The sequence below is a fragment of the Vipera ursinii genome, assembly GCF_947247035.1.
Source record: "Vipera ursinii genome assembly, chromosome: 1".
Lineage (NCBI taxonomy): Eukaryota > Metazoa > Chordata > Lepidosauria > Squamata > Viperidae > Vipera > Vipera ursinii.
Window position 1 is genome coordinate 243,366,179 of NC_139512.1, and position 24,204 is coordinate 243,390,382.

At 38.8% G+C, this 24,204-nt stretch overlaps 1 protein-coding gene across 3 annotated transcripts in view; it reads right to left on the minus strand.

Annotated features, from left to right (window-relative positions):
* MAP3K7 (mitogen-activated protein kinase kinase kinase 7) overlaps nucleotides 1–13,821 on the minus strand; it is a 35,555-nt gene extending 21,734 nt beyond the window's left edge. For 2 of the 3 annotated variants that reach the window (XM_083348143.1, XM_083348144.1), the window contains exons 1-8: nucleotides 12,882–13,821; nucleotides 10,525–10,635; nucleotides 7,718–7,783; nucleotides 5,995–6,040; nucleotides 5,383–5,521; nucleotides 3,724–3,848; nucleotides 2,651–2,779; nucleotides 10–140 (exon numbers count right to left, since the gene is read on the minus strand). In XM_083348143.1, coding sequence (XP_083204269.1) covers nucleotides 10–140; nucleotides 2,651–2,779; nucleotides 3,724–3,848; nucleotides 5,383–5,521; nucleotides 5,995–6,040; nucleotides 7,718–7,783; nucleotides 10,525–10,635; nucleotides 12,882–12,971 — 837 coding nt within the window. In that variant the 5' untranslated portion in view covers nucleotides 12,972–13,821. The remainder of the gene's footprint in view (nucleotides 1–9; nucleotides 141–2,650; nucleotides 2,780–3,723; nucleotides 3,849–5,382; nucleotides 5,522–5,994; nucleotides 6,041–7,717; nucleotides 7,784–10,524; nucleotides 10,636–12,881) is intronic. The other variant, XM_083348142.1, reaches the window with a different exon arrangement.
* Nucleotides 13,822–24,204: the final 10,383 nt, after the last annotated feature.

Below are 24,204 nucleotides of genomic sequence, written 5' to 3' on the forward strand. Positions count from 1 at the left end.
ATATTATACCTGCATCAAGTGTGTCATTATTTTGACTATTTCCTCCATGGAAGGTCTCTGTGAAGGATCTTTAGACCAACAGCGAGTCATTAAGCTCTCAATAGGTTTGGGTAAATTTTTTATCAGTGGTGGCCGTGTACCTAGTAAAAAATATACAATGTTTATAAACAGTAACATTTTAAAGGATTATATGCATCTCCAAAGAAGTTATTTGGCTCTAATTTTATTGAACTAGCTTAGGACAATAACATATTTTGCTGAGGCTATTCTGTTTCCCTTTCCCACTTTACACATTAAAACTTGTCATAATCCTGAACATAAACAATTATTTTACCCCTTTATTGAATTACTCATGATGAAGAAAAGACTAGTTTCCAAAAAAAAATTGAACTGAACTTCACATTCAAATGCTGGACCTACTCTAAACTAGCAGTGCTTCCAAGGCGTAACCTTCAATCATTGTTCGACCATAATTCTTATTGCTGGTCCAACTAGAATTAATGAAATTTGGAGTCTGATAACGGCTGAAGAAATATACTTGTGTACTTGTTATGCATTCTTTTTCAAACTGTTACTCTCATATATGAAGAACAAAAATAAGGAAAATATGACTATATTATAATATTGCTATATTATTATATCAGGGGTAGGATATAAGCACATTTCAAAACATTAAAGTATTTCAACCTTGAAGCAAGATGAATTTGTGTTCCATAGCTTGAGGAAAAATAGTTCTGTCCTATCCTCAAAAGAAGGAAGTTAGACTGTTCTGGCTGTGCGAATATTATGAATATGCTGTTTTCTCCCTCAAAATGTTTCTAGTTTAACCAATAGAGCAGCAGGGACTGGCTCCATCCCTGGCATTATTGGCTGATATTGGCAAAGGTGACAAAGTGGTGGGGTTAAAGGCAGTGTCTAAATTGGAAGAAAATATTACTGCACTGCTATATCACAAGCATGAATTTACCTAAACTAATTGGGAGGCTGCACATGCATTAAAAGTAGGTCAGACTGATCCCAAAATAAGCACTGATAAATGGCTAGCATGCCTAGAAATAGGCTTACTGCTTTCAAAAATATTTCTTTGAGGAACTTAGGTTTCTGAGCTTCTCAAATTTTATCGAAATATAAAATACAGAGAAAAAAAAATTAAAATAATGGGAAAGTGGAAAAGGAAAAAGTGTAGGATAAAAGGGAAAAAAAGAGAAAAATATTGACTTCTGACTTTTTTTAGCACAGTAGAATAAGGTAATAACATACATTAACTTTTTACTTTTACATAATAATATATACTAGCCATTTCTGATTAAACCTATTTAATCAGCATAACCCAAAATCAAAGTTTCATTTTTTTCCACCTCAAACCAGAAGTCCAGAAAGACTTTTGAGGAATTAAGTTTCAATTAGCAGTGTTTTATGTTTATTATATCTGATGTATCTTTTTTTTTGCATTTTAGGCTATGCCAAGTTGTATGCATTCATTATGTGCATTACATAAACATTTCTAATAGTTAACTTTTTTCAAGTGATGAACTGTATTTATGAAGATTGCACTGAGTTTGTATTTTGTCATGTCTGAATTTTCAGAATATATTCTATAATAAAGAGTATTCTATTAGATTTGAGGGCTTGTTGGCTTCAGTTTGTATATGCTAGAATACATACTCTGTGTCCTCTTGTGTATTTTCTTGGGGAGATTTAAACCTGTTTTTGGTTGGTTTAGCACTGCTTTCTAGCAAAAAGTTTTACTGATTTTTTAAAACTGAAATCAAGGGGAAATGATTATTTATAGTATGTTTTATTGATGAATTCTAATGCTATTCCTATAAGAGTAGCACAAACAGGCATATAAGTCTACGAAGGAGAAAAACTGGCTAACTGTGCATGTAAGATGAGAAAAAACAAATAAAATAAAATAAACAGCCCACCCCAACCACTTGCACTGTTTTCATTTCGGAACCTTTTAATGTTTTTGAGACAGAAAGAAAGAAAGAAAGAACATGTAGTTATAACAAACACCATCCCATCTATTTTTGTAATCTTGGAATGAATAAAGAGGGCACTATTTTTTATAAATGATCATTATTTGCTGAGCCAGTTAATCTCCTCAAGGGAGATCCAACATGGACATGTACCAATGGAAGATTTTGGATGAGACTGTTTTGCCCCAAACTCAAAACAAAAGCCAGTTTCTGTTTCCTTCCAATCCCTATAAAAAACTCTTCCTTTTTATATTTAGCTCTCCCCAGTCTATACAAAAGCATGAAGATAGGGTATTAAGTAAAATAACAAGAGGCAAGAAGAGGGGCTTGCATTTCATCGTTTTTTTTCTTATTAAACGTTAGCCTCTGCTTTGTATGAAACTGAGGTAAAAAATAACTCAAAACAATCAGATTTGCCACCATGTCTAGTGTGGCTTTTCAGAAGGCCACTGAGACCCGTCAGCTTCCTCAGGTATTAGAGCAGGTGTTAAGGGAGACCCATATCTGTTAGCCAAAATTATGTATTGAAGACGGGGGAGGCAAAAAAATATATTACATGTCCTTTTTTGCATCAGCACATTTAGAGTATTATATAGAAAATCAGTATCAAAATTCAGCTGCAAATATTCCACAAAGACACTTGTTCTTCACTTAAAATTTCAGCTTACCATTGTGAACTGCCCACATGATCCGGAAAGCAGGACCACCAATCTCATCGAAAGGTTTTCTGCGAGTAATTACCTCCCAAAGAATAATACCCCAGCTGAATACATCACATTTTTCACTGTAATTGCTACCTGAAAAGGATTATTTATACATTAAAAAAACACTAACAAGATTATAGGTGTTCTCTTAATTATAATAAAAAAGTAAATTAATCTGGTTGTAACCAATTTTATAACTGATTCTTCAATATGCTATAAAATAGGTTGATTTAAACATGTGCTTTCTAACAGAATACATATGATGTGAACCCAGTGACTTACATATACATGCACATGTTGTTCAATGAAAAACCATCTCTATTTTTCTTCAATTTCACAATGTGATTCATAGCATCAAACCTCAAAGCACAAAAAGAGAGGAACTTTATGATCATATGCTGACTGATTGCCACTACAACCCTGTTTTATAGTAATACTGAATGCAATACCCCTTTATACAACTTTCATTACATCAATCAGTTAACTTATTAATGAAAAAAGCTTGAAAAATGTTGATTTCAAATACCTTATTTGATATTTTCTAGTATTTTTTTAGTTTTCTGGTATAACAATTGAATTTTTCTTAATAAGAATATTACTTATTTGAAACAAACAGGAAAAATATATTTACTTTTTAGAATTTAGCCAAAGGCACTTCAGTGCTAATGAAAGTTTGTAATTCAATAGTTTTGAGCAAGTATAATATTTCCATTCAATGACTATAAGGCTACATACATGAGTATATTACAACAGAAACAGATTCAACACTTCATATATAAGTCATTCTATTCCAATTGTATACTTTAAATCAGGATTCTTAAACTGCATTAATTTAAATGGTAAACTTTCAACAATTTAAGTCACATTATAACTAGACAGTTGACTGTGTCTTTTCTACTGGCTTCTGAAATACTTTTATAGACAACAGGGAAAAGTACATCTGCACCAAATGAATCTCTGTATCAAAATTACTACAAAAATTACTAATGCTCATAATACACATGAGAATAATAGTAAATTTCAAATTACTTTGTTACCTTCAAAAACTTCAGGTGCCATCCAAGCAGCACTGCCCTTATTATTGGTCATGTGAGTCTGAATATCACAAGCTGTACCAAAATCACATATTTTTAAAACAGTCCCTCCTGCCACCAAGAGCAAACTGTAAATCAAATAGAATTTAATTACAGTATGTATTTTGCCAACAGAAGTGTTAAGAAATAGAGAAAATATTCTCTAAGCAATTTATGCAGTGTCTGTAGATTTAATATACAAAAGTGAAAAGTTGATTTAAGACTTTTACTGTAATTAAAAGCAATATATTTCTTTTTAAAGGGCATAAATAGACAATTTTTGTTAGTAATTTGTAAAAAAAAGTCAGAAAAGTGAATTTGGGAAAACAGGTCAACACTGGAAAAATTACAGTGTGCTTTAGTGTTATAACAGAAGGGATTTTTATTCTATTGTGCAGTGGAACAACCTGCCTCCAGAAGCTGTGAACATAATCAAATTGAATTTTTAAAATTTATTTTTTATTTTAATTCCATTTATATCCCGCCCTTCTCCGAAGACGGAGGGCTGCTTACAAGCTTAGCAGTAGCCTTCATTCTATGTATATGCCTGCTTATTAGGGCTTTCACACACACCCCAAGCGGCATTATTACAAAGTCAGCTTAATTGCCCCCAACAATCTGGGTCCTCATTTTACCTACCTCGGAGGGATGGAAGGCTGAGTCAACCTTGAGCCTGGTGGGATGCGAACCTGCACTAATTGCAGGCAGCTGGTGTTACTTAAGGAGGCATTAGCTCACTGCTCCACCAAGGCTCTTGGAGCTAAATTATACCCATTTGTTATTGAATGCAAAAACAAGTAACTGCAATCTATCAAGATCAAGACTGATTTTACAGGAACAACAACTATATCTAGTTTTAACCATTCATTCAGTCATTCATGAAAGAAAATGTATATGCTGCCCAACTCATTCTCAGTGATTCTGGATGGCTTATAGATATAAAAAATAAAAAAATATATAAAAACAATAAAAAAGCAATATCCCCCTTTCAGTGAGAACACCCCACCTGGCGACAATGAATCATTTGATAGGTCCATCCCACTCTGTTTAAAAGAATAATTTCATATTTTATTTTACCCTGCTTTTAATTTGGTGAGCGACACAAAAAATATGTCTAAGTGATTTATCCGAGTGATAAATAATAAAAATGTATTTCGCAAACAAGGTAACTTTGCTTAACAGATCAGATGCCCATTGTTTTTAGCAATCCAGGCCAAAGTATAAACCTGAACTTTATCACAGTGTTTCCTTTGTAACTAATTCCTCCTTTCATATTTTAACTGAAAGACTGCCAGTTTATTATCTAAGTCCAATACATCAGTGTTATTAATTTTAATCAGAATATTATAAGGCAACAAGCATTAGATCTCCTGTCGTTATTACAGCTGATTATCAAGTTTATCAAAGGTTGCTTGATAGTGAGACGGGCAGCGTGTAAATTTCAAAAAAATATTTTTTCATAAAAAATATTGAGTGCTGATAAAATATAGTAGAATTTTACATAACATTCAAATAACTTATATTGTATCTGAGAATTATTATTACAGACCACAATGTTTTCTAGGCTTATTAGAAAAACGCCTTTAAGAATAACAGTGTCTTACAGAGTTCTTAAAAACCTACTTTGGTGGTTTTAGGTCCCTGTGAATGAGTGCTTTCGGTTTCATGCTGTGAAGGTATGCTACTCCTTGGGAACATTGTAAACACCAACTCATTGCATGTGCAGCAGTATAATAAGGTAGAGGCTCAGCACCATGTAGGACTGAAAAACAAAGATACAAACTAAAAAGAATTTTATTGTACATTACAGAAGACATAAAACGGGAATGTTACTTCTGAAATGCGCTTCATGACTTACAAAATACACAACAGAAGTTCAATCTCATTTGCTGCTGAGTCATCACTACAATGCCTGTCTGCCTGTCAGCCTGTCAACCCCAATAGGAAAACAAATGGTCAGCTTTATTTTAAAGGAATTGTTACAACCTGAATTGGGTAAGAATCTAAATCTATCCATTGATCTATCAATTCATCCAGTGTACCACTTGCTGCATCAGCCAGACCATGATGCTTAACAAAAGCTGTAAGTGTAACAATAAAATTCAACCCAGAACAGTCAGTGTCATTAAATTATTATAATAAGTAAGAAATCTATACAATAATGCATTAACATAAAATGAGATGGCAAAACTTTAGGCAGTGTTCCGGACAATGCAGTTCAAAAATGATGCTCACCATTATAGAGAGAACCTCCTTCAGCATATTCCATTACGAGACATACCTAAAGAGGAAAAAAGCACGATTAAAGTTAGAAGACCAATTTATTATTTTTTTAATATGGAAGAAGTATTTAGAACAAGGATATAGGGAACGGTTGTTGAAATTGGGTATGTGTAGTTTAACGAAGAGAAGGGTGAGGGGTGACATGATAGCAGTGTTCCAATATCTCAGGGGCTGCCACAAAGAAGAGGGAGTCAAGCTATTCTCCAAAGCACCTGAAAGCAGGACAAGAAGCAATGGATGGAAACTAGTCAAGGAGAGAAGCAACCTAGAACTAAGGAGAAACTTCCTGACAGTTAGAACAATTAACCAGTGGAACAACCTGCCTCCAGAGGTGATGAATGCTCCAACACTGGAGGTTTTTAGGAAGAGACTGGACAGTCATTTGCCTGAAATGGGTATAGGGTTTGCTGCCTGAGCAGGGGTTGGACTAGATGACCTCCAAGGTCCCTTCCAACTTATTATTATTATGATGATAAAATGCTCCCATCTTATTTTAATAATATGTACCGTATTTTTCGGACCATTAAGACGCACTTTTCCCCCCCAAAAGTGGGGGGGAAAACAAGGGTGTGTCTTATGGTCCGAAGGTGATCTGTATGGCCAGCCCCAACCTCTGCAAGTGGAGCACGAATCGGCACGTGCTGAGAAACGCCGATCTCACGCTCCTGCACTCTCCCTTGCTCGGTTTCAGCTTCCCTTGCTACAAGAGAAAGCAGGCTGAAACGGAGTGAGGGAGATTGCCAGGAATGCGAATCGGCTGATCTTGCTCTGCTGCAATCTGCCTCGTTTCAGCCTGTTTTCTCTTGTAGCAAGGGAAGCTGAAACCGAGCAAGGGAGTTTGCAGGAGCGCGAGATTAGCCGATTTGCATTTCTGGCAATCTCCCTCACTCCGTTTCAGCTTGCTTTCTCTTGTAGCAAGGGAAGCTGAAACCGAGCGAGGGAGTTTGTAGGAGTGCGAGATCGGCCGATTCGCATTTCTGGCAATCTCCCTCACTCCGTTTCAGCTTGCTTTCTGCAAGAGAAAGCCAGGCTGCAGGGCCGCCTCCGTGGGTACTGCTCTAATGCAGAGAGGGAAGGACAAAGAGGGAGGGAAGGAAGGTAAGAAGGAAGGAAGGGACAATGGGAGAGGGAGGGAGAGAAAGAGAGAGAGAGAGAGAGAAAGAGAGGGAGAGAGAGAGAAGGAGAAATATTTTTTTTCTTGTTTTCCTGCTCTAAAAACTGGGTGCGTCTTATGGTCCGAAAAATACGATAATTCCGTTTTAATCCTGAGACTGTGCAGGTCAGAGCTGCATTTTTTTTCTTCTTTTCTGCTTTATTCAAGTACATAATTGCATATGCACATTAACGGATATTAAAAATCCTAATACTCTTGTGATCATCTACAATATGTTACAGTTATTAACATTTATGGATGCTGATTAAGAAATAAATTTTAGAAGCCCTTCATTTAATTTAGAACCAGAATAGAGTAGCAAAACACTAATCAGTAAATCTGTAGAACAAAGGTGGAATGGAAAGTGGAAACCTGTATATTTCAAACTGAATGTGAAAGGTCTGCTTTTCTCATAAATAAAAAACTCAACTTAGAATATGTAAATAAGCCAAACAAAATTAAAACAGGCACAGATATTTCACTTAAATAGAGAGACTGTGGAGTCCAAAAGTTGCTACTTACTGGATTTAAACAAGCTCCATATAACTTGACGATATTAGGATGGTTCACACGTGACAACTGTCGAAGCTGAAATTTTAAAAACAATATATTTAAAGTTCTCTTGCATAAAACCTTTCTTTGTATAAATGATCATAAAAAGCAGTTTAATGATATATAATATTCTGCACACATATAGGAAAGAGCAGCATGTCAGTTCCATGTTTAAATTAGCCATATTACATTGGCTAATACAGAAGCTACCTTTTTAAAAGAATTTCTGAAAAATTCCTGGACCAATTGTCACTCTCTAAGTGGATGTGGATATGCTAATTCATCAGATGTGATTGTTAAATGCCTATGATGATACTACCTTGGTTTGTATTTCAGTTCAACAATGTTCCCTATGATTTTCATCTGCCATCAATCTATTCTCTTCACTGGGACCATATCATACGTAGCATCAGGATATAATCAACAGGGTCTATACTTGATTCCAGAAATATATTTATCAGTTCTACCTTGGGATAATGCTGTAGTACAATTGCTTTATAAACTACAGCATCACATAGAAAGACTCTCCTACATCCACAAATTTCCAACAAAGAATTTGGAAGACTAGGAATACTTGGCTTGTTATCAAGAGGCAATGATGGATCACCTGCCTTCTTTCAAGTGCAGATAATTTCAAGACAGCCTGATTCTGAACTTCTGCAAACTCAAGTGGAAAACAAGCTACTGGACTGGGCACCTTTCAGACTGCCAAAAGATTTAAGGAAGGAGTAGCTTCATTCCATTATTTTTTTGAGGCATTCAGAGTAACAAAAATCCTTCTCACAAAATTGATTTTTGTCTTCTATAATGGAAAAAAGTTAAACTATGAATCCTTACTGCGGCTGGGGGAAAAAAAAGATACACTCAGGGGATCAGTTTTGACTTAGATCAAATCAAATGTACATTTATACCTAATCAGATGAAACAGCATACTGTTTGGCTGATGCTGAATTTGTAAGCTTAAGATGCTAAAAAGAGACAAGTGCCTTAGATTCAGCAATTTGCTTCACATAAATTTTAAATAAACTTTTGCATAGATGGTTTTTTACATATGTATATGTGTATTAGAGTTGTGAAGTGTTTTGGTTTTGAAAGCAAAAAAAAAATGTTTTTTTATTATTAGATTTATATACCGCCCTTTCCCGAAGGACTCAGGGCGGTTTACAGGGCATTTTAAAATCACATCAATATATTTTAAGGAAATGGAACCTGCAGCTCCTTAAAACCAAGAATATCTGTGTCTTTTCTGCTGCAGTACCTGCCCTCTGGAACGATATCCTTACAGGAAGTTTTTAAAGGCCTAGCTCAGACATGTCAAACACAAGGCCCGGGGGCCAGATCTGGCCCGCGAAGTGGTTTCATGTGGCCCCCGAAGCCATCCTGGAAATAGGGAACGGTCCCCACTGCCTTGGCCCTGGCCCAGAGACCCTCCTTCTGCCAGAGACCCCCCCAGATCTGTCCCACTCCTGCCCAGGCCCCCATAGGCACCCTTGATGCCAATGATGTAGAGCTGGCCATGCCCACCCAGTAGGCCATACGCACTCCAGCTGCGCCCACCCAGTAGGCCGTGCCCACCCTGGCCATACCCACCCGGCCCCCCAAGGGCAACTACAATGCTGATGTGGCCCTCAATGAAATTGAGTTTGACACCCCTGGCCTAGCTATTCTCCCAGACTTCACATAAAATGAAGACAGAGCCCCTGCTGGATGTATTTACTTTTATGTGGCATGTGGTTTCTGGGACAGTTCATTAATTCTTTTTGAGTGTTTTTTTTAAAAGCTTTGTAAAAGACAAACACTAGCCAAAGCTTGCTCTATGAGCTCTATATTTCTGCCACTGCACATCCTGAAACACATTTTACTTTCAAATCCAAAGCACAATATAGTCCTAATCCTTTTAAAATATCAATTAACTTAATGGCATGATAATAAAGTACTCATAAATATTAGACAGAAAGGAATAGAATTTATTGGATAGCTTTAAGTGTAAGATGTATGCATTAGTATTTCCCATTGGAAAGTTCTGCCCTAAAGATCAAACTAAATATAGTCAACTTTTTTACTTAATGTAATTTTAAATAATCCCTCTGCTCAATAACCTGTAGCAATCGCCCTATGAACATACACTTCACATTTGATGGAAAGGAAGTAGTTCACTCATAGAAGTTAAACAGTATATAAGCAACATGATTTATTCCTGGTGGATAAACTGCTTGAACAATTTCAGGTGTACTTGAAATTATGATTATGGTGATCCTAAATGGAGTCACTGAAAAAATGACATTTGTTGCTTATAACATAAATCAAATACTGTCACGTTGATACATTCTGTGTGAATTAGTTATAAATGTTCAGTTCTAGTACTAAGTACATCAAATCACTAGGAAGAAGAGAAGATTGATCTCTGCACATATTGAAAATAAAAGGGGAAATATTAATTGCTTCGGTCAGTATGACCCAAGAAGCAGAATACTTATTTGAGTCCATGCTGATATCGCTTAGAAAAGAAAAAGAATTCCCCCAAAAGAAAAGAACTCAGGGAGTGTGCGGTTCAGTAATCTCTTGAACTGTGATTTCCAGTTCACTCTCTTATCCATAACCCAAATTCATTTCAAAAACACCATGTATATAAAAAATATCCCCTGTATAAATCCAGGAACTAATATCAGTTCTAATTGCAACTTACAGATAGTAAACTTTTCACTGTACATCCTTTATTAAAAATTATTCTGGTACCTATAAAATTCTTTTGAACAAATTCTAAAGTGAAATTATACCTCTATAATGAAGGCTTTTCGTTCAGATTCGCTTTCTATTTGCTTAATGGCCACATCTTTTCCCCGCCATTTTGCTTTGCAAACTACTCCAAAGGCTCCTCGTCCAACAACCTAAATAAAAAGACAATTGGAGATTTTGAAATAACTATTAAAACAACTTGCACTGGCTCCATTAATCCTTTTCTTAATATTCTACATTGTCATAGAAAAATACATATTTATATTCTGCAAAACGTCTATCCAAACTTACAACCTGTCAACTTTGAAAAGTTCTTCACAATAGCCTGCTAGGCATTCGGCATTTTTCAGTTTTGGTAAAAAAAAAATCATGGAGTTTTACTTAACTTTTTACACAGTTGATAGGTTGAGTAAGATTTTTTTATGATGTCTAGAAATATACCCAAAAAGAGCCTTAGAAGAGAGGAGCATGCTGGAAATATCTGAACCAAGGCCTTTTCCTTTTCTCTTATGCACTGAGTAAGGAAGCTTAACAAAAAAATATCTAATTTCTGTTAGCCACTATTTACTGTGGATCTAAAATGTATGCATAGGGAAAATTGCAACTCAGGTGGTATGAAATTAACACTATATTCACATTTCATATTAAACCAAGGCTTAGGCATAATTTATTGAACAATAGTGGCCTGGTTCTTGCATCTCACAAAATGAAATCTAAACAAATTAGCATGATGTGTGTACCTAGCCACCAGGTCAGGGGTAGGCAACCTCGGCTCTTTTATGACTCATGGACTTCAACTTCCAGAATTCCTGAGCCAGCTGGCTCAGGAATTCTGGGAGTTGAAGTCCATGAGTCATAAAAGAGCCAAGGTTGCCTACCCCTGCACCAGGTCATTCAGCCCAGAAAGAAAAGCTAAATCCCACATTGTCTAATGAGATATATTCACCAAAAATATTTCATAGGAGTGTATCTTTACAACAAAAGGACCATCACACTTGACACAGCAAAATATATGCCTCCATACAGCTTTTTCTATACAATTTTATTGGTAGTACCATTATTATAAGACATAACTACTTTTTTTAAAAGATACCATTTCTTCATATGGGTTTAGATGATACTAACATTTCCAAATTCAATATGGAGAAGGTAACACAACCGACACTTTTAACAATATTAATATTGTAGGATAACAGTATAAGCTGCAAAATTTAGTAGTGTTAAAACCAACCAATCTGCAGCTTTTAAAACAACAGTATAAAAGAAAAACCTTTTTATTAAAAGCTCTTCTTACATCATTTATTAATTCTACATTATTGTACACTGTTTAAAAGATTTACTATCAGATATGCACAATAGAATTTATATTTAAGTGTGACTTCACAAACGCAAATGCCATTACTAAGATCTTTCTTGGTATCACTTTCCTTGCAGAAAACAGATTTGGAGATTATTGATTAGATCTGTCTAAAAAAATACTTACAAATAATTCTGGAATCATTTTGAATTTGATGAAACCAGCATGCAGATATAGTTTTAAGCAGTTTCCACTTATTTCAGTAGGACATACAAGTACTGTCTTTAAAAATTACAAGTTTTAGATATATGCTTAAAGAACTGCAAGATAAAACAATTTTCATGATAGGAGCTGCCACTATTAAGGGCAATATGGAGGTTTTTTTTGTCTGCTCAATCATACCAATTTGCAACAGGTTAACTTTAAAACTAGGTTTTAGGATAAAAGCCTAGCCCTGGAACTTAAAATAAAGCCCACTGGACCTGTGGTGTTGTTGCAATTTTTAACTCATTTTTTTTCTGTCTGAGAGATAGAGGCTCACTATTATGTAGTGAGCTTCCTAAGTGTGAATTTACATCTAGATCTTTTTGTCCTGCGGTCAACGTTTTTTGCACTGTAGGTAAGTGCCGTTATCCTGAATCTCTTTTGTTTCACCAATGGAAACAATTGGCTCGTGTCCATCTTGGGTCAACTGAGAAAAACCCAAGTCAAGGCATCCATGAGCTGTGGCATTTTTGCAATGCTACCTTTCTTCAAGAGACAGTCCCAATCTACCGAGTAGACCAGGGGTCTTCAAACTTGGCCCTTTGATGACTTGTGGACTTCAACTCCCAGAATTCCTCAGCCAGCTTTGCTTTCCTCAGCAAGTTTGAAGACCCCTGGAAGCTGGCTGAGGAATTCTGGGAGTTGAAGTCCACAAGTCATAAAAGGGCCAAGTTTGAAGACCCCTGGAGTAGACATTTCTTCCGAATCAAGATCGCAGAGGCAACACAGACATCTGAGCAAGTTTCTTCGAAATACAGGATTTTCCCCAGAAGAGTGACGTTTAGGACCCCAGGGACAAGCTTCCCCCCTCCCTCCCGCCCTTGCAGACCTTCTCACCTCTTCCACCTCTATCTCTTTGTAGTCGATTTCTTCGAAGTTGAGCACCGGGGGGGTTTCAATCATGTCCACGGAGCTGGGAGAAGACATGCCTTCCCTTCCCACGGGGTGCAAGAAGGGGGCGCGTCTGACGGGGTCGACAGGGACCCAGGCGGATCACGAGGGGTTCCCCTCGCCAGCCTGCGGCTCCGGCTCCTCTGTTCAGCGACCACCGCAGCAGGGGAAGGAGGGCCTGGCGGAGGCACCCCCTGGGCCGCGAAATAGCCTCATACGAGGCTGTTCCGCCCGGGCTTTATTGGGGCCGCCGGGAAGCCCAGGCCGGGGGGCCCCGGCTCGACATTTTGCGACTCACGCAGAAACCGACCCTTCTTCGGGTGTTTTTTTTTTTTTTTTGGACCGGGCAGGCCGCGGTCTTTCCGGGGTCGCAGTTTGGGAGTCGCGCCCCTGCAAGCAGGGGAAAAAAAAGAGATCAAGAGGAAGGGGAAAGTTGAATGGGGAAAGATGGGAGCCGCAGCTCAGAGCTCGGCCGCCGCCGCTGCCGAGTCCGACATTGGGGAAGTTGCATGGGAAGGGGACCAGCCAGCTCTTCTCTCCAGCCTTGGGGGGCTCCGGTCCCCCCTCCCCTCCTTCTTACTCCGCCAGCAAAAGGCCCGACCAGGACCGCGGCCTGGTAGCAGGAGCGGCGGCCCGCCTCTTCCTCCCTCCCCGCCTCCCTCTTCCTGAAACTGCGCCGCCTTCCTCCTTTGCTACCTCCCAGAGGCCGCCGAGGGAGGCCGGGAGTGGGAAACGCGAGTCTGGAGACCCGGAGCGCTCCCTTGCTGTGGAAAGGGGGCCGCGGGGTCCGCTTCAGCGGAGGCTGACCGAGTGAGGGGCGGCAGAAGAAGAAAAAGAAGAAGAAACCGTCGCCGCTGCTTCCTTCCCCCACCCCCCACGCCCTTGCTCGGCAGGTTGCTTTAGCGCCAGCTCGGGAGGCGAGAGACCGGCAAGCGCTGCTGCCGCTTTTCCAGCCCTGCGTCCTCCTTAGGACGAGCGCCTCGGTTTTCGCTCGTTTCCCTGTTTCGACTTGTGGGGGGAAAGGAAGAGGAAGAAGGAATTTTCTCTCTTCGCAGCCTGCGAGGAGTGAAAAGCCCCGGGACTTGAGCGTGGAAAAGGGAACTTTTTAATTTCTGCATGGCGTTTCTCTGGAAGCTCAGAGGCTCTTTGGTTTGCTTTAAGCCAGGGGTCTTCAAACTTGGCCCTTTTATGACTTGTGGACTTCAACTCCCAGAATTCCTCAGCCAGCTTTGCTGGCTGAGGAATTCTGGGAGTTGAAGTCCACAAGTCATAAAAGGGCCAAGTTTGAAGACCCCTGCTTTAAGCCCTTCAGCAACAATGCTATGCGGGGGGGGGGGAAAGGGCTGAGAGAGACTGACTGGCTCAAAGCTCCTCGGTCGAGTGAGGAAACTAACCCCCCCCCCCTTTTCGCCCACCTCCCGTGGTTCTTTCCCGCCACTGCTGAGCTGGCAGAAAGCACGCCAACCCGAACCAGGCAGCCTTTGAGAGAGAGTTATCCGCTGCCGTCCCTTATGTGGGAGAATTTCAGTGCAATGATTGGCTGAGGCCCCGGTTGCCTTTCCCGCCCTCCCTGCATCAACCGCCAATAGCAAAAAGGAGTTGGCTGCTTTCTTTCGCTTGCGGGGTGGTGGAGGGTCTATGGACAAAAGGTGTACGGGAGCAAACTTTACAGGTGCTGAATTAAAATGGAGTTCTTTGAGGAGGCTGCTATGCTCCTTGTCCAGAATCATCCCACCTTAGGAGGAAAGAGGCTGTAGGACGGAGCAAAAGATGGATTCCAGGATTAGGAACAGAGCCACCTTCCTCCCACAACGCCCACGTGCCTGCTAGATTGCCCTGATAGGACAGCGATGGCGAACCTGCCCAAACTACCGTCCAAAACCCACCTACGTATCGCCGGGTGCTGGGTGGGCGCGGCTCGTTGGGTAGGCGTGGCTACGATGGTCACGGCCAGGGGTCGGCAACCTCGGCTCTTTTATGACTCGTGGACTTCAACTCCCAGAATTCCTGAGCCAGCTATGCTGGCTCAGGAATTCTGGGAGTTGAAGTCCACGAGTCATAAAAGAGCCGAGGTTGCCGACCCCTGGTCACGGCAAACTGGGTGGGCGTGGCCACCTAGATGTTGCTCCCGGGGAGGGATGCCTGTGAGGGCCGGGCAGGGTTGGGGGAGATCGGGGGGGGGGGGGGTCTCTGGTGGTTGGGACGGTGGGCAGGAAGCCCTGTTGGAAAAAAAGCGGAGTCTCTTTGCAGTGGCGTAGCGTGGGGGGTGCAGGGGGGGCTGGGCGCAACATCTGGGGGGGCGCGCTCGCACTGAGCTGCTCAGGGAACCCCAAGGGCTGCACAGAGTTGGCTTGGCTCCGCTCTCAAGCTGCTCTTTCTTGCAAAGCGAAATGAGTCCGGCAGGTGAGATGGGCGGCCACATAAACTGAATAAAATAAATAGAAGCGGCCAACTCTCCGCCCAGGCTCAGGCCAACCGCAAGCGCCCCGCAGGCGCCCTGGCAGGTTTGGCCGAGCGAAGACGGACCCGCCGGCTGGCCGGCCTAGCTTCGTGCGCATGCGTGGCTTTATTTAGTGGGGCTTACGTGCGAGCTTGAATGCAGCGGCTCTTGTAGGTCGGAGCCCCGCCCAGCCGCCCTCGAGAGGGACCCGGAAGCATCCCGCATGCGTGCGACTCTTCTTGGAAAGTCTACACCGCTGCGGGGCGCGTCTTTTCAGCAGTGCCGTGATGTCACCGCCCGCCCGCCCCTCTATTTCCGCTTCCGGTTGCCTTGCCCCGGGTGCTGACAACCCACGCTACGCCACTGTCTCTTTGCGAGCCTGCTTAGCCCGCGTCAGCCTTGCTCTTCGCAGCGCGCTTCAGCTGATCCAAGGCGTGGAGAGCGGGGCTGACGGGTGAGCGCGCAGCAGATGTGTTACCCTTGCATTATCAACGTTTTTGCTCCTGCTGGATAGATTTATTTTTAATCTGCTTCCACAGAGGACCCACACCATCTGATTTGTGTCTCTCTGTGTGTGTTGCTGAATCCATTGCAGTTTCACATGCCACCTCTGAAGACTTTTTAGAAAGTTTTCAGGTTTTAGGGGAAGTTGAGCCAAAGTATGGAAGAAAAGGAGAGAGCACTTAAGTAACTTTGTCTCCACTAGGGTTTCATATAATTTGAATTCCAATGTTAGGTATTTAGTTTAGAATCTTACCTAATTTGTAGACTTGTTACAAAGACTTGTTACAAAAAAGGAAAATTTAGATTGGTATTACTCAAGAGATGCTAGAAATATTTTCCAACAATTTTCCATGACATTTACTTATTTCATCCTATTATAATAAACTTAAAAAGAATAAGTACAAAAGAATGAATATTATTATTAAAAACCTTAAAAACATAAAGGGAACAAAATTTATTTATTAGTTATATACTGTGAAGAGAAGACAAAGAATTTTTACAAATGACCTAAAGGACGTATTCATATCTCTTGTTTTTAGGCCACCACTGCTTTTTGTTTAATTAAATGCCTCAGAAATGCACTTTGATAAAAGGACAAAGCATGGATTAATTTGCTTCTAAACATTTACTGGATGATTAGATGGAACTGTGAAAATATTGGTATCAGGGAAATGTGAATTAATTCATAGGCCAAAATTTATTCTTGCTTCTTGTAGGAAAACGAGAGAGTGAGAGAGAGAGGGACTGGGGGGGCAATGGCGCCAATGGGGATCCGGTTTTCCTTTTTCAGGGCTGGCCTTTGGCTTGCTGTCACTTGACACAAGTGAAAAATTTGTAATGCAAGTTCTTTTTCCCAGTATTGGCCTTTCCATTCTCCTTTCCTTTCCTTTTCTTTTTTTACTGCAGAGTAACTGCAACTTGCAACATAAAACAAATAAAACAACGTTAAAACATGGAACATTAAAAGTTTAAACATTAAAATTAACAACAACAACAACAACAACAACAACAAAAAAGTAGCCGAGAAAGGAACCAATATATAAACAAGGTGGAGCTGGGATCTTCTTAGTTTACTAACCACCTCCAGTTTTATTTTGTTTAGATAGGTAGGCTTTTTTGGAAGACAGCTGAATATAAAGGAAGGGTTTTAAAAGAAGATTAAATTAATTTCTGACTAAATTTCAAAATGGAAGATGGGATCTTCTTAGTTTACTAACCACCTCCAGTTTTATTTTGTTTTATTTTGTTTAGATAGGTAGGCTTTTTTGGAAGACAGCTGAATATAAAGGAAGGGTTTTAAAAGAAGATTAAATTAATTTCTGACTAAATTTCAAAATGGAAGATGAAAGAGAATGATAGCATGGACAAAGAATTTTGGATATAATATAGACTTGAGAGAAGTGGCAAAGTTTGTGGGAAAGAAAGTATACATTGACAATGTCAGCTTCATCTAAAGAAAACATATAAAATGTTCTATAGATGGCACTTGCCACCAAGAAGATTAGCAAAAGTGTTTAAAAATATGCCAGAGAAATGTTGGAAATGTAAACACAAACCAGGTATTTATTATTATATGTGGTGGACATGTGTTAAAGCAAGGAGATATTGGACAATAATCCATACTTGGTTAGAAAAAATGTTAGAGAAACATATAGACTATAAACCTGAATTTTTTTTACTAGGTATAATGCCAGAAAAACATGATAAGCAAAGTACATATTTGATTCTACATGTGATAACAGCGGCAAGAATTATATTTGCACAATATTGGAAGAACAAAGAAATACCACCAGAAGAAGAAGAAGAAGAAATAAAAAAATATTAGATTGTGCAGAAATGGACAGACTTGCTTTAAGGTTGGAAGAAAAAGAAAAAATATTTTCAACCTATTTTGTCAATGGTTAGAGAAAAGATTTAGGGATTAGGAATTTAATTTGTATAAGTGAATAAGATACTCAGACAACACGTTTTTTGTTGAATAATTATTGAATTCTGTAAAAAAATTAAAACTTTATTAAAAAAAGGATTGGTAGACTTGAGTGCAAGAAGAGTTCACATGTTAACATCCCTTCTCTAGAGTCAGATATTCAGGCAAATGCCCCCATGTAAGCAAAATATATTGTAGCCCAAGCCAAAATAGAGGACTGTATCCATTGACAACTGGGGAGATAGTATGCCTGTGTGGGCTTTCCCAATCCTAATCCAATATATTAGCTATTATGCTGCACTAGCAGATCTTCCAAGAGGAGGATAGAAAACAAAGTAATATCTGGACTGATTCACTCCACCCAAATCCTCCATTCAGTTAGAATTCACTGCATATTACTTAATTGTATCCTAATAAAGAACAATGTCTATCTTTGTGTTAGAATAATGTGAAGCTGTGTCCACTCTACCCCCCTTTCATTGTGGGAAGAGAAGTGGGGCAAAGTGGCAAAAAAGCTTGTCTTCTTGCTTCAGGACTGGTAATGGAAGTGGAAGTCATGGCCTTTTGCTATAATGGAAGAGCCGTAACTTCTGCCCTGCCAAAAGGCAGACAACATTAAAAATTTGTGAACAAGGACTTGGAGGGGACATTTCTGTCATAGTGTGAGATGGCCAATAACAACAGAACAGCCCTCCGCCTCTCAGAATGATTTGCAACAGACTTGGTTGCAATGGCAGAAGCTGAAACCCTTCTAAGGTCAAGCAAGAAAAATGAGCAAAAGTTATATTTTAGTAAGCTGCTGGTGGGTTGAGGCGAGCATTATGTGCTGAAGGCCTCAACAGTTAGAAATTCTGTTTGTACTAGTACAAGCAGGATATATGGTTATGTCCATACATTTTACAAACTTTTCCCTTTTCAACTTAACCTTGACATTGGCTGAAACAAAATGAGTTTTTTGTTTATGCTAGTAGTCTATCTGTATTTATTGGGCAGGCTGATTAAAAAAAGTGGCTTTATGCCCTATTCTCAGTGGTTCTTGTAAAGATTTGTTTGACATGCTGTTTGTAATATTTTTTTATACAGCTGGAAATCACAGAGTCAGCACTTTATATCAGTGAAAGAGGGCTTTTACCCAGAGCATCTTTTGTGGACAACTGGATTGAATTGGTAAGGGTTATATGTCAGACAAACAAACAAAACTCACCTTTAAGCATAATGGTCAATAAGAGCCACAAAGTGCTGAGTGCTTAAAAACCAACAATTGACCTCCAGAGAGGTTGCTAACTGCTTGAAAATACACTCTCTTTTGGTTTTGTGAGTAAAATATCACCTTTGGTAGTTGCACAGAATTTCAAGAACTTTCATCCTGCTGGGAAAGAGATAATTGGTTTGAACCAACAAAATTGCCATGTCATGAGTTTTGATTTAGGCTCATGATATCTTTGAAGTTGTTTTCTAAGCAATTCACACACACATGCACACATAATTGTGTTGCCCAGTTAGTTTGTAACCCGATAGCTTTTTCTTTTATGCTTTTGTTTTTAAAATGTACTAGTGTACCAGATAAATGATACTGAGATTCTGTGACAAAACTATAAGCCTCCATTCTTCCTGATGGAAAAGTTCCTAGGACTGCCAAATTCCTCCATCTTTTCCTCTGTTGACAATTCACTTTAATACTGTGTAAGGAAAAAAAGACAGAAAAATCTGTGTCATCTGAATCTTCTGTACAATGAATGAGGCAGGTTGATTAAATCATAAAAGCTTAACTTGAAAACACTCCCAACGTATATTCTGAATTCTGAAGAGAAATCAAACTGTAATGGTTATTCTTGCTGATATATTGGCTGTAAGTTGGTATAAGCAACTATGTATGATTAGAGAAGACAACATCGTTCACAGTATTCTAAAGCTTTCTTCAAATGAAATTTAACTCTTTCTCTATGGGACTCAAGCATGCTGTTAGAAAGTGGTTGCTACTGCTTTGTTCTAGAGTTGTTGTTGTTTTTTAAATTTACCACTGCAGCTGACAACCCTTGTATTTCCTGGACTTCTCCCATACAAATGCTATCAAACCTACTTAGCTGCTATCATGGTAAGTGAGAATGACCTTGGGAGACAGGAGAAAGAGTTGCAAACACACCATCAGATAAAAGATATCTCAGATCACAGAAGAAGAAGGGAGCATGGGATCCTATCTAGTTTTCCAGAAAGTTAAAGGAGGAGGAGAAATTAAAAGTTTTGCAAAGTTCTATTAATGTAAAGTTCTGTCTTAAAATAAAGATAGAGCTAGTAATCCTGGTTGTGCTTCTACCAGAAAAATCTAACAGCTGCAGAGCCTCCTTGCATTCATTATTAAATTTAAGTGTGTAGAATTACTTCATTTCATTGACTCAGAGCTGGAATGGGTCACTAGATTGCTGAGTCCAACCATCTGCTCAATACAGAAATGTAGGTTAAATCATCCCTGCCAAGTAGCTCTTTTGTTCTTTACCTTCCAAGGTCAAAGGAAGTGGTAGAGAACCAGGGAAAATAATTTTGGTTCCTATGGAGGAAAGGAAAGTTAGAGATAAGGATTTAGCAGCTTTGATCAGATGACAGCAAGGATGCTGCGAAGGTCAAGTGTGAGGACCGATTGTAAGTTATTTTCAGTGGCACTATAATATCGAATGGTCACTAAACGAATGGCTGTAAGTCAAGAACTATGTCTTGTGAGATGGGTGGCAAATAATATTTTTTACTATCCCATAATCCAAAGAGGTGGGTCAGCCTATTCTCCAAAGCACCTGAAGGCAGAACAAGAAGCAATGGATGGAAACTAATCAATAAGAGAATATACCTAGAACTAAGGAATAATTTCCTGACAGAACAATTAAGGTTTGCCTCCGGAAATTGTGGGTCACTGGAGGTTTTTAAGAAGAGATTAGTACAGGGTATATATATATATATATATATATATATATATATATATATATATATATATATATATATATATATATATACATACATACATACATACATATATACATATATATGTTAAATGTTTGTTAAGTATTTAGAATGCACTTGCTTAGGTCCCAAACCTGTTTCAGCCTAACCCAAGGCCATCCACAGGAAGTGGCAGCTCATATTTGTGTAAATTTTTTGGCTTGCTAAATTTGTTAGCAAGCCAAAAAATTCTCACACACACACACACACACACACACACACACACACACACACACACACATATATATACACACACACACATGCATATACATACACATACATACATGGTCTTTTTTCATTTTTCCAGTGCTGTGCAAATATAATCCTCGCTGCTGTTAATACTTTCCCTAACATCTTTTCTAACCAAGTACGGTATGTATTTTTGTCCAAAATTTTTTTGCTTTAACACACATCCACCACAAGTGGTAATATGTACCAGGGTTTTGGTTACATTTGCTAGACATATTTTTAAACTTTTTTACTCACCTAATGGGTGGTAAATGCCATTTATAAAACATTTTATATAAGTTTTCTTTATACAAAATTGCCATTGTCAAGTTATAGTTTCTATCCCAAAGATTTTGCCATTTCTCCAATGCTATATTATATCCAAATTTGTTTGCCCATATTATCATTGTTTCTTTCACTTGTTCGTCTTCCATTTTCAAATTTAATAAAAAGCTATAGAGTTTCTTAATTAATTTTTCATCAGAACTCAACAACATCTGGTCAAACAATGTCTGATCTTTATAAAAACCATATATTTTAATCTCCTTATCATACCTCGATTGCATATGCAGTCGGGGCCACCATGATAGATCAATACCCTAATCTTCTAATTCTTGTTTAGATTTTAATTTCCCATCTGTATTCTGAATATCTGTATGTTAAAATTTTCTCAAATTTAACTAAGTTTGGGTGAACAAATGCTTCCATTCTGTTATTCTGTTAAAGCTTTGGCTGCTAATATTTATAATAATTGACCTGAATCTGGTACCATTCAGATGTGCTGAATCACAAATCCCTCATGGAATCAGTCAGTTTGTTCTATGATTAAATAATGACTAAAAATGCATAGGGATTGTAATTTAGCTCATTTGAAGAGCTCCAAATAGGAAATGCTGCTCCTCCACACACACACACACACACACACACACACACACACACACACACACACACATACATGTACTGTATCTTCCATATGATGAGGGAGATGGTTGGTTAAGAAGTTTGATAAATGAATGATTGAATGAATAAATAAATACCCACACAAATAGTGCCTTTCTCTGAATGTTTGAAGAGGTATAAATAGAGTATTACAGTAGTAATACGGGGAGGCAGATTAATTGAAAGAAAGTTGAGCCAAAGTCTTCTAGTGATTTCAATGTTTAGTTGGTTATTGTTTCTTTATATATCCATGGGATTTCTTATTTCATAAGTGGATTTTATATGTTCCTGCACTTTCCTTGTCAAATGTTCCACTTTTTAAATACTTAGTAGATGTAATTATGTGATCCTGCTTAAAATATCTGTGTAAAGGTCTTTTGACATTTTGCTGGTTCTCTCTCAAATTCAAAAGCTAGTTTATTTATTGCTCAGATACTGTACAGATTGTTTATGATGTCAGTATCAACATTATTCCCATACAGTTAAAATATAACAATTACTTTGTTATGTACTGGGCTTTTGGAATATCACCATGTGCATTGCTGGAGAGCTAACAGTTATCCAGCAACCCAGACAGGACGTCTCCAGTCCTGCCATTGGTCAACTTTGGGCGGCAAGTATAACTTCAATCTGATTGGTTAATACCATAGGGCCTGGCTATATATTGAAGCAGGGTGACTCCAATCTCTCAGTACAGTTTCTGCTTAAATAAAGTATGAGTTTGTCTGTACTCATCTGCGTGTTCTCGTTCCTGCTCATCAGAGCCCACGACATAATATACTTGATATTGCAATTCACCAAATTCACTGAAACTTCAAAATAAAATGTGGATCAGGTCACAGTTGCTTAGAGATTTCTTCTTTCTATGAAGATGAGAACTTGCCTCAACATATTTGCCTAATAAGGAGACATCTGTCAACATGCCGGACTTTGGATGGCAAGGAGGAAAGATTTGCTTTCAAAATACACTCATTTACAAAACACAGCTGGGGAGGTTGGTCTTGTAAATTGAATTGGGAGAAAGACTGTAAAATTGAAATTACAAGACTAAAGAGTAACTAATGGAGAGAAATGTTCCCTGTACTTAATTCCAGATTACTTTGTTTGAGGAGTTCTTTTAAAAAACATACAGTATATGCTGGATTTGAATTTGTGACTCAATAGAAATGAAAATAATGGTAGATAAGTGCATTCTCTTAAATACATTTCTTATACCTATACAGAATTCATTGCCTTGATTGGTTTAAGCATATGCCAGTCTTCATTTTGGTTCTGTAATGTCACACAGTACTTGCTGGGTAATAGATTGCTTATGTCCCGACACAAAGTATATTGTCTAAATAATTTCCCTATTTAATCAAAGATTGTGAAAGGTATAAAATATATGCAGGGTAAATAGTGACTTATCTCTGAAGTTAACTAATTAATTTAAGCAAATTTGAACACAGTTTCATGACTGACTTATCAATGATCCTAGGTAAAGATAATGCAATTGAAGCGAAACTCCTGCCAAAGTGACAAATTCATCACAAGATTACTTATTTTAAAATTGCAATTTTGGGGGAAGGGGTGTTCCTTCTTACTGGAGAAGAAAATGGCCAGTATACTGGCAGAAGATAAAATAAAATGAATACTCACAACTAGAATAGTGGAAGATAACAACTAAGGCAGTATTTCTCAACCGTGGCTACTTTAAGATGTATGGATTTCAACTCCCAGAATTCCCCCCAACTGAAGTAGCCGAAGGACCACTCGGGACGACAGGTTACTGAACTAAGACTTTATTTAGAACAAGGCAAACACAGAATAACTTGTCCGGCTTTTATAGCCGGCAGCTGTCAGTGAGATCCAATCAGGATCGTTTCTTTTGGCGCCGCGTCTAGCCGAGCCAATCACCGCCGTCTTCTCTTGACAGTTCTTATTTCTGCATGGCTTGGTGTTTTGACAGCCGCGAGCTGTCAGTGGCTGCGCCTGCGCCCTGGCGGGGAACTTTGACAGCTGTCAAAGTTCCCGCGTGTTCTCCTGTCAGATTTGTTTCCCTCACAGTAATAAATGAAATAACGGTTTTAACTTATTGCTAACGTTTTGTATACATATATAATACACCCCTTACCCCTCCCCTGGAGTGTTTCCTCCCCCTTGTTGGTTGTTGGAGCCGGCCCATTGGTAGTCTTTCAAATATGTAGGAGCTCTTCTGTTCCTGTTTGAACGCCTTGGGGTGGTATGATGTCTGGCTCTGGTAG